The 11,589-nt window shown below is 38.3% G+C and overlaps 1 protein-coding gene across 1 annotated transcript; it reads left to right on the top strand.

Moving 5' to 3' along the window:
- The first annotated feature begins 66 nt into the window (after positions 1-66).
- Positions 67-7,379, top strand: th2 (tyrosine hydroxylase 2). The gene is made up of 12 exons (XM_042403805.1): positions 67-1,067; positions 2,445-2,619; positions 2,801-2,889; positions 3,023-3,090; positions 3,173-3,223; positions 3,311-3,456; positions 4,633-4,768; positions 4,857-4,926; positions 5,025-5,081; positions 5,338-5,433; positions 5,534-5,667; positions 7,066-7,379. Exons 1-12 carry the CDS (start codon positions 837-839, stop codon positions 7,229-7,231), a joined length of 1,419 nt encoding a protein of 472 aa, XP_042259739.1. The 5' UTR covers positions 67-836; the 3' UTR covers positions 7,232-7,379.
- Positions 7,380-11,589: the final 4,210 nt, after the last annotated feature.

Genomic DNA, 11,589 nt, shown 5'->3' with positions numbered 1-11,589 from the left:
CAAGCCCAGAAATAAAGAAAACCACCTCAAACAACTTTCACAGTCAAACCGTCAGACATTCTTGGCTACAACAAAATTATTAAATCTCTGACAAACACATTTTCTGTATAAATAATGGATAAATCAGAATAAATACTTACTAAATTGCCAGCTTGCCTCCTTTTCCAGACTTCTAAGATGCAGTAAAAATACTTGAAACATGAAGCATTCCAATTTTTGGTCTATCTGCACAATATTTCAAGAGTTTGCTGAGCCATTTCATGGAAAACTGACTCTTAAATCATCACCATGTATGTAGTAGGAAAAAAATGTGATTACTTACCACTCTTCCTGAATAACACAGATATCACAATTTGTTTTCCTCCTGAATACTGATGAAAAATTATATGTTATATAGTACATAAAGGCATCACTGTTTTTAAAATGTATTAAAAACTAAAATACTGATAAATTAAATCAACCAGTCAAACAGCATCAAGTCACCTCATGTTATTTTTCCTTTTATAAATAAGATGATGTAATATTTATGCAACCTAATAATGACCTGTTTTGGTTGAGAGCATCTCTGATCCATAATGCTGTTTTGGTGCATCACTGCTAAAATGGGCTATTTTCCTCCTGATAGCACTATTTTTGTCCCTTGAAGAAAATGTATCATCATGACGCAAAACAGGCCTTTTAAAAAAAACAAACGCACGTGCTGTGCTTGCGCAACTCATCTCCATAAAGCCTTCAGATGACAGGGTATTTAAACCTGTCCGCGGCGCTGATGATGGCACACACACTGGGGGCTCCTGTGACTCTGAAGCCTGACTGGTCCAGCAAATCCCACATAGATGAAGACTGACAGCGTGGTGCAGACTGCGCCGTTTAGCGGGAGGAAGCAGAGTCTGATCGAGGATGCTCGCAGGGAGCGCAGCAGCGGCTCCTCGGGCTCCCCGGGGCCCTCCAGGTACGGAGACAGCTTCGTGTTTGAGGAGAAGGACGGCAGGGTCACCCTGAACGTCCTGTTCGCCCTCAGCAATGAGAAGAACGCAGGATTCTTCAAAACGGGGAAAATATTTGAGGTAAGCGTCAATTACACAGCATTCATACCTTTGATTTATGTAGAACTGGCAATACTGCACTATAAAAAAATTCTGTTATAAGTAAAAGTCATGTATGTAGGTATATATATAGTGTTACTGAAGTAAATGTAGCAATACTACGCTGTAAAAAAAAATCTGTAACACGTAAAAGTCATGTATTTATAATTTTAATGAAGCAAATGTAGCAAATACTGCACTGTTAAGAATATTCAAAGTAAAAGTCATGCATTTGTAATGTTACTGAAGTAAATGTAACATATACTACACTAAAATATTCTTTTACAAGTAAAAGTCATGTAATTTTAGTTAAAGAAAAGTAGCAATACCACACTCTAAAAAATATTCTGTTACAAGTAAAAGTCATGTATTTATAATGTTACTGAAGTAAATGTAGCAAATACTACATTAAAAATATTCTGTTACAAGTAAAAGTTATGTATTTATAATTTTACTGAAGTAAATGTAGCAAATACTACATTAAAAATATTCTGTTACAAGTAAAAGTCATGTACATACAATTTTACTTAAAGAAAACCAGCAATACTACACTGTAAAAATGTTCAGTTACAAGTAGAGGTAATGCACAGTATTTATAATGTTACTTTTGTGAAAGTAGAAAATACTACACTGTAATAACATGGTGTTAGAAGTAAAAGTCATGTATTTATAATGTTACTTAAGTAAAAGTAGCAAATACTACATTATAAAAATATTCTGTTACAAGTAAAGGTCATGTATCTATAAGGTACTTAAGCTAAAGTACACAAGTATTAGTAGAAAAATGTATTTACAATGTCTTATGCAGCCCTTGAGTGGTGAATTATTATTACTGATGTTTTCATGTGCTGTAAATTCTCTGTTTCTGTTAATTAGTGAATCATTCTAACTAATGTTAGGTAAATAGTTTATAAGATAATCGCATTTTTTGTTTGTAAGTTCTGAGAAGTAACTAGCCAGCTACATTATTATATCTTTGAATCATTATTAGTGGTGCATTTAAGGTACTTTGATGTTGTAGTTGGTCGAGTGGATAGTAATGTTATACTGTTGGGTAGTTTAATCTATAGCAATGCATCATATTTTATAAACTGATTATATGTTTTGTTTGTTAAATCTTAATCTGAATAGTATCGATCAAATAAATGCAGTTGGATGAAAAGTAATGAAGTAGAAGTGACTGATGAGTGACAAGATATTATTATTCAGTCATAGTGAGAAAACATCTTATTAAATGACAGTATTGTGGAAATTGCATCTCCTCGGTGGACCTTGATGTTTAGGAAATGAATACAAGATCATTTCTGGATGTAAGAGTATTTTTTCCTGATGCTTTTTCTCATTTTTTTACCCTTGCAGACATTTGAAGCTAAACTTCTCCACATTGAAAGTCGACCAGGGAGGAAGTCAAAGAACAGCACAACAGACCTGGAGTTCTTCATGAAGTGTGAAGTTCACAGCTCTGACCTGGATGTTTTCATCAACTCACTGAAAAGAGTGGTCGATGACGTTCGCTCCATCCCAGAGGAAAAAGGCAAGTGCATGATTTTATTATTACGCTTTCTTTTTAATATTAATGTCATGCAATGTTATCAGGCCTCATTTATCCAGTGAAAGCTCCTTGTTTGTTAATGCTACTACATGTTAATAACATGCAACCAGGCCTTTTACAAAAGCATTAATTAGTTCTTTTTTTCCTCCTGGCAACGTCACAGTTCCCTGGTTTCCCCGACAGATAAAAGACCTCGACAGATGCAACCTGTTAATAACCAAATTTGATCCGGATATGGACCAGGAACATCCGGTGAGTGTCTCCATTTTTACAGTAAAATTTCACTTTCATTTCATTTTGCTGTTTACTGGTCAGCCATTTTTTATCAATGACCATACAAAAAAATAGCCTATTTATGGGGGTTTGTGTCACATGTCTTTTGCAGGGCTACAGCGACCTAGAATACAGAAAAAGACGTGCTTTCATTTCTGAGCTTGCCTTCAGATACAAACAGTGAGTCTAACAGAAAATCACTTCCATAAAACTTTGAAAATCACTCAAATATTCTTTAATAAATTAATTTTGTTTGTTGCAGGGGGGACTCGTTGCCCATTGTGGAGTATACAGCAGAAGAAATATCCACATGGTGAGGATTGAGATTATAGATGCAGATGCATTGTTGGGAATGATTAAAGTGCAATAATGTGATGATGCTGTGTTGTTTTGTTTAAAGGAGGGAGGTTTACCAGAAGCTGCGGAGTATCTATCCCAGTCTGGCCTGTCGGCAGTTCCTGGACGGTCTGCAACAGCTGGAGAGAGAGTGTGGCTATGGAGAGGACCGCATCCCTCAGCTCAGAGAGGTTTCCGCCTTCCTCAAAGGTGACAGAGATGAGGAGATTGAAAGAGTTCAATTAAGAACGGCTTCTATTTTCAAAACACAGCATACACCAGATTTAAAAAAGTAGATTCAAGATATTTCTGACTTCCTAAAAGATGACAGAAGTAGGAAAAAGTAGAATTAAGACAGGTTTGTCCACCTGGAATGTAACAAATACTGAAAGAGTATAATCAAGAGAAGTTTCTGGCACTCTAAAAGGAAAAAAAAATGATTCAATCGAAGTTTCTGCTGCCCTAAAATGAGCCAGAGAAAGGAAAAATGAAATCAAGACATGCTTCTGCTATTACAGGTTTTCTACTGAGAGATAAAAATTCAGACAGATGTTTTTGCTATCCTAAAAGATTGCAGAAATAGAAAAGTCAAGTCAATTTGATCTGTATAGCTCAATATTACAAATTACAAATTTGCCTCAGGGAGCTTTACAATCTGTACAAGCTAGACAGGTGTCCATGCTCTACCAAAATAAACAAATGTTAGGTGAGAACAGCTGGGCTCAAAGCAAAAAAGAAATACTGACAACAGTCTGATAACAGAATGAGACAAAAGTGCTGAGAAACATCCTGCAATGCCCGAAAGGTGTCAGTGTGGTGATTATTTATCTGATGCGCCATCTTCTATCTGTAAATACTGCATGCATGAACAGTTTGGAAGGCTGCACCTCACAGTTACAGTACAAGTAATCAAAATGTATACTCAGTTATCTGCTACAGCATCTGTAGCACACACAAGTAACAAAATGTGAACAACTTGTAAAGTTCATGAGGTCACAAGTCCAAGTTTTCTTCTGTGTGACATGTAAGATGAAAAACAGATCTCAGCATTTAAACAGTTGATGTTAAACAGTTTCCCGCTCTCAATTATGTCTCTTTACAAAAGTAAAGTTAGCATGAACACAAATATTAGATAATACTAAAGCAACAAAGGGTCATTTCAGCAGTCCAGACATTACATCAACTATCCTTCTATTCATGGACCTGAGATAGTCAGAGATGAAATAGAAAGAAGGAGGAAAGAGAGCCAGGAATAGAGATTCAGAAATGGTGAAGAGACAAGATTACCAAATGAGAAAAAAAACTTGTGAATTTGTGGATATTTAAATGCTTCTGTTGGCTTTAGTGTCAGTGTTTGACAGTTTCTCTCCTCTCTGCTCCTCTAAGAGAAAACAGGCTTCCTGTTGCGTCCAGTAGCCGGCCTGCTGTCAGCCAGAGATTTCCTCGCCAGTTTGGCCTTCAGGGTGTTTCAGTGCACGCAGTACATCCGTCACCCCTCTGCACCCATGCATTCCCCTGAGCCGTGAGTCAACCCTTTATTTGGGAACTAACTTATGCATGCTTGTATTCATCTGCTTTTCCTGTTACTGACTTTCAATTTCCTCTGACAGAGACTGCTGTCATGAACTGCTCGGCCATATTCCCATGCTGGCAGATAAAGAATTTGCCCAGTTTTCCCAGGTAATTGAGTGTTGCATATTATTTTTTATTGATTTAGCTTAAATTGAGTGTAATCTAGTTGTATTATCTTTAATAATCTTCAATTTGAACACCTCCAGGAGATTGGACTTGCCTCGCTTGGAGCATCAGATGAAGACATTGAGAAACTGTCAACGGTAGGTTTTACCGTAGTTAGATTTCCTGCATTAAATGAGACAATATTAAAGTACCTTAAGTGTAATTTAATCGTATTACATTTGTATTAAGAGACCTTAAGGTAATAAACCATCACAGGAGTAGGAAAAATACTCAATTTCTCCTCACTGTGCATTTAATAGGCCTTTAATGCCATCTAGTGGCTAAAGCTGATGACTGCATGACATGACTTAAAACTTGCTCATATGCCTTCTTCTCTTGTTCTCTCCTTCTTAGTTATACTGGTTTACTGTGGAGTTTGGCCTCTGTAAGCAGAATGGAACGGTGAAAGCTTACGGCGCTGGACTCCTGTCATCCTACGGCGAGCTCATCGTGAGTATAATCTCTATGTTCACTCAGATATTTTGCTGTAGTGTGTTCTTCATATTCTTTTCTGCTTGGTGTGCTGACTGTCATTGACCTGTACTTCCAGTACGCCCTGTCTAATGAGCCGGAGTACAAATCGTTCAACCCAGAGGAGACGGCAGTCCAGCCATACCAGGACCAGACCTACCAGCCTGTTTACTTTGTGTCTGAAAGCTTTGAGGATGCAAAGATTAAGCTGAGGTATATATTTATTACTTTATGATGAAAACATTATTGTTGTTGGTGGAAACCTTTTTCCAACTGTGATATAGTGATGCACCTATCCAATCACTATTAGGGCCAATATTGACCTTAATAAGAGGATGGCAGAGATGTTATTATAAAATTCAGTGTTTCCATTAAGTCACGCTGGGCCGCCAACTCAGTTTTTAGTGTCACAACAATCATGCAATTCGTCAAATGAAGTAACAAGATAAAAGTGACTATGTGGGTTTTAAAGAACAGCAGTGATGTACAAATAAAAGCTCCTGTTTAACCTAATTTCTACTCTTAAAAACTAAATTTGTTACTCTTAAGCTGTCCACTCTTCTGTAACAATAAGACTGCACTAGGGCTGCAACTATTTTCATTATCGATTACTTTTTCAATTAACTGTTTAGTCATTTGGTCAATAAAATGTCAGAAAATGGTGAAATGTGTAGATCACTGTTTCCCAAAGCCCAAGCTGATGTCTTCAAATGTCTTGTTTTGTCCTGATAAAAAGTCCAAAACCAAAGATATTCAGTTTACTGTTAATGAAAACTAAAGAAACCAGAAAATATTCACAGTTGAGAAGCTGGAATCAGAGACTTTGGACATTTTTTCTTAAAAAAAATTACTCAAAACTATCAATTGATTATCAGAATAGTTGATTATTAGTTTTCTGTTGACTAATTGTTACAGCTGTAGACTACACATAAAATTGTAGAATCGTTATCTGTCATACATACCCGTCATACTGTGTACTTTACATGTTTATTAGCCTAATGCTAAATTTGGTAATTTACTGTGTATAGTAAATACATATTTGGACTCAAAAATATGGCCCTAGTTTAAGTTCAGTTTATATTCTTAACTTTATTTTAGTTTTTTGTTTCTTATCCACTTCCATTTGTTTTATTTTGAACACAATTTCCTATTATTAATAATTAATAAAGTACTGTATCTATAGATGGCACCAAATTAAGGGAAAATCTGAATTAAAATGTATCTTATGAAGTTTTCTTGTAAACAAACTAACAAAGTTTCTGTTTACATTCAGTGTTACTCACCAAAAAACACATTGTGTATCCTTGAGGTCTAACAAAGCAAACATTTTGAAAGCTGCATTGTTTACATCCATGTTTACGTGCTTGCAGTCTTCTTCTTCTTCTCTGCCTTTGCTGGTGCATTACACACAAGCGCAGACAAAACAGGGACCCACTCATAAAAACATTGTTCCATGGTACTACTAGTGGTGAAAAACCCTGCAATGTACCTTTAATGAGTGGAGAAATATAACAGATGCAGATCCAGAGACTTGTGTTTTTTCTTATATCTGTCACCCATCTGAATCTATGCATCTTCCTAATACTGAGCTGCATTCATTCACTCCCACAGGAGGTACTCTGCAACCATCAAGCGTCCTTTTGCGGTGCGCTACGACCCCTTTACCTGCAGCATGGAGGTTCTGGATCAGCCCAGTAAGATCCAAAACGCTCTGAGCCAGATGAGAGAGGACCTGAAGACCCTGCACAGCGCCTTGGAGAAGCTCAGCTCATCTTAAGGTCATAAACAGACATTCTGCAGAGAAGTCAGGCCGATAGAAACACTTGCAAGCACAAGGTTGCACGACTGATACATGTACATGAGATGCACTATAAATGAATAAAACATGACAAGCAGAAAATCACAACGTAGACAGGTTTGTGAGGTTCCACGTGGGCCATTTATTTGTGTATAATGTATTGTGAAGATTATGTAAAAAGAAATAAACATTTATTTTCATGAAGATATCTCCTCAAACTGTCAGTGTTTTGCATTCCAGAGAGACAGGAAAGATAGAAAAGGTGCTGAAGAGAGAAGTGTTGTCTTATGTTTGCCAGCAGGAGGAATAAGAGAGAGAGAGAGACTGAACCACTACAATACAGGGCTTGTAGGCCATTTTCTAGCTTTTAATTCCAAACCAACTATTTCCATTTGGAAAATTCTTGGAACCCATTTATCTTCATGTGTTATTAAGCAAAGGGAAGGAGCTAATTATGAATGATTTAAGTATCATGTTCCCTCTGCTGGTCAAGGCCAGAGCCAGCACTGAGGCCCAGCACATCAGTAGGGCCAGGTCACCGGGACCTCACAGTCAACCACAGCACGGTCCGCAGGGCTGCACTGCTGACAGATGCTCTTCTCTCTTTATTTCTCTTTCTCCGTGCGACTGGAGAATTTGGCCTTCAGGGTTTTGACGGACGTCCAACGTTTTGATCTGCACAAAGGCGATAATGCGTATCAGAGCCGCGCACGTCAAAGCTTTCCCTTGAAAAGACAATTCATCCTTATCTGCAGGACTCATAAAGCATCACCACCATCAGCACGGTGGCTGGCAAACCCTCCGAACGGCCACCTTGTGTTGGGAAGCGTTCCCTTCCCATAATTCCACTGTACAGTAAATCAAGCCCTGCTCCGGCCTCCCTGGGAAAGCCTGTGTTTGCAGAGTAGAAAAAATTGTGTGTGAAGCGAGAGAGAGAGAGAGAGAGAGAGAGAGAGTGGGATGAAGCAAGTGGGGGGAAAGAGTGATCTACTGCTTGACAAGTGTGCAGGGACACACACATGCACACTCTCTCTCCAACCAAAAGTCAAACACTTTATAATTTCTTGTATCTCATTCTACATCCAGCGCCCTCAAATCAACAAATCCCCATGAAACCACCGCCAGGATCCGAATCTGCAGAGCGCTAAACAAGAGCAGGTTGCCGCGGCAACAAGGCGACCAGTAAGGGATCCAGCTAGATTCTTGTGCCTCGCGTACTCGCCACAAATCCCAAACGCTGTATCATCCTGACTCCAACCATAAGTGTTTCCTTTATTGATGTCATGGCCATCCCATCCCTACGCTGGCTTGGTTGCCTCCTCCAGGCTGGAAACAGGGTCATGAGGTTCACTTTTTTTCCTCAGGCCTGAGAACTGAGAGGGAATCTTGTGATTTCTAGCACTTTAAGGGCCTGTTAAAGAGCTATTAGCTTTATTAACACTTAACAAATCATTTACTGATGCTTTACAGATCAGTTATAACATCATACATCTGTTTAACTTGTATAGTGAGATAAATGCAAAAAAAAATGACAGTTTGTAGTTTTAGGTGGAGTTTTCCCCTTGAAACAGTTTTTCCTCTACGTCTTTTTTTCACAGTGAGGTTGTCAGGTTTGGCATCATTGTGCCTGAACAGAAACTGAAACCACAACTTGTGCTCACCAAATTTGGAAAACCATGCTGTGCAGATGCTGCACAGAAGTACTCTAAAGTGCAACTCACCCAATTTTTTTTTTAAACAAGTACAAGTACCAAACAAAATGCATGTAAAGAAAGTTTGTTTCTCCCTGGTTCCAGTCTTTATGCTAAGCTAGGCTCAACACTTCCTGACTCCAGCACTTAATGCACAGAGCAAAGATTGTTATTGATATTCTCATCTCTCATAAATCTTGGAAAGAGCAAATAAGCATACAAAATGTTGAGCTAATCCTTTAAAAAGAACAGCTTTTAGAGTTGCCAGGTAGTGAAAAATTCCCTTGACTAGTGTTTATCCTCCTTTAGTTCATCAACTGCACTGCAGATATACATTTTTGTAGTCATTAATAGATGCTCAGGAGTTTCTCATTTATGTTAATGTGTTAAACAAACTAACAAACAAACAAGGTGTTAGCTATACAGGTGGGTGGTTGGATGCGCATTATTTTCTTTGGAACAGAGCCAGACTTGTCCTTGTGCTAAACTAAGCTAACCACGTCTCAACTCTTAACACACTTCACACACAGCCATTAAATTGATCCTCTCATCTCTTACATGCCTTGAAAAGAAAGCAAATAAGCATATTTCCCCAAATGTTGAACTACTGCCTTTAATAAAAAAAACAACTATTGGGTTGCCAGGTCACAAAAAATGGTTTGTTTATCCTCCTCAAGGAGAACATTTTGTCTTTTCAGCTAGCTCTTTAGCTCATCAACTCCACTGCAGTTATAAATGTGAGCAAGTGACCAGATTTTCACATGTGTATATGTGGGTTAAACTAACAGGATGCAAGGTGTTCATGTGTCAACTTCCAAGGTGTTGGTAAGTTGTTTTTTATTCACTTGGGACAGAGCTAGGCCTTATACTAAGCTAGCATAAACATGTCCTGACTCCAGCTCTGTACTTTACACACATGATATGAGATTGATATCAATCATCTCATCTCACCCTTCAAAAGAGTGTAATTAAGTGTATTTCCCAAAATGTTAACCTATTCCTTTCATAGGAAAAACTTTTACCAGGTTTACCAGGTTGTCAAAAAATCCCTTTGGCTTGTTTATTGTCTTCCAGAATGACACTAGCTTTGGGTTCAGTGGACTGTCAATAATGAATCCTCGTGGGTTTCTCACTTTCTTTCTAAGTGTTTAAAACATCATTAATAAATGGACACAGATCCTCCACTTTCTAATAAGCCAACAACAAAAGATCATAAGTTGTCTCAAACTATAAATGTTAATGAATTAACTATAAAGGGTCCTAATAATACTAGATCAAGTCTGGAGTTGTAACCATGAATAAGCTGTTAGATGGATGTTAGTCCAGATGCTCTGCAGCCCTTTTACAGGAGGTAAGTGGTCAATAGTAGTTTATTAATGATTTATAACTGACCTATAAAGCATCAGTAAATAATTTAATCATTTATTAGTAAAGTTACAACTCATAAAGGGTGCCTCATGTGAAAGTGGTACCATTGAATTCATTCTACAGCTGCATCGACTGTTTAGATGATCAACAAACTCCACTCAGAACTAGTGATGGAGCACTTTTCGACCGAATCACTTTTACTCATCAAGACCAACATTATTGCTTCATTCTGGGAAAGCATCGCACAACAAACCGGCCGTGAGATTAAATCAAACACCAGCCTCAAAGAGCGTTAATCTCTTTCTTTGTTTCCCTTCATATCAAGCTCCTCATTATTTTTATTTGCTCTGCTTTTGTTGAGCCCGGGCTTAAAGTTGGCAGGGCCGCAGAAGAATTATCTGAGGAGGAGATTAGGAGAAACTTGGTGAGGATTTTAAAGGTGGTCTGATCTCTCTTTCATCCATTTCAAGTTTATTAGTCCACACACCGTCACAAGAGATCAAACTGTTTGTGAGGCACAATCGCTTAAGTCAGGTTACATCAAAGGTAACATGAAGGCCTCAGGGGCAGTGACATCTGCGGACGTGCTTCCAGGAAAGAATGGGCACAAGGTGAGTTTGTAAGAGCTCCAAGATGGATCATATGTTGCAGAAATGAGTTCCCAGACAAGATGGAATTATGTTTTGATGCTATTCTGCTCATCAGCCATCAGATGGTGTCCTTGAGTCACTGGGATTTGTAAAGCCACTGAGGCTCATGTCTCATATTTCAGAGGAAAGTGTCTCAGTTAGCGATTCCAGTGCCCTCTGAGGGAGGTTTTATACTCTTTGGAAAACATTCAGTGTGCACAGATGAAAATGGCATCTGAAACTGACATCTCCGTGTTATACGCAGCTGCTCCAGCACCACTTGCACCTAAAGCACGGCAAACATAGAGAGTAGAGACCACATTGGACTTGTTCAAACAAAAGAGTGGACAAGGAGAGCAGTAGCATGTTATGCTTTGTGGATGGCGGTTAACGCGTCTAGTCCAAGAAATATACGAGGTTGACGAACTGGTTTGAAAGAGTGGAGGTCTCTGAGGCCTATACTCGATCTGTTCTGTCATGCAGAGACATCACCGTACAATACAATCTTGTGTTTCAGTTGAAATATACATTAATAAAACAGCTCTGTTAAGACGTCTGAGTATGAATGCACATTTATTCGACTTCAAGTACATCTGTGGAAACAAGTGATCAGCTGTCTCCCACAATGATGCACGATCAAGTCCATTAA

This window comes from Thunnus maccoyii, chromosome 23, assembly GCF_910596095.1.
Source record: "Thunnus maccoyii chromosome 23, fThuMac1.1, whole genome shotgun sequence".
Taxonomy (NCBI): domain Eukaryota; kingdom Metazoa; phylum Chordata; class Actinopteri; order Scombriformes; family Scombridae; genus Thunnus; species Thunnus maccoyii.
Note: the sequence above shows the minus strand (reverse complement) of the source record. Positions and strands in the feature narration are given on the sequence as shown.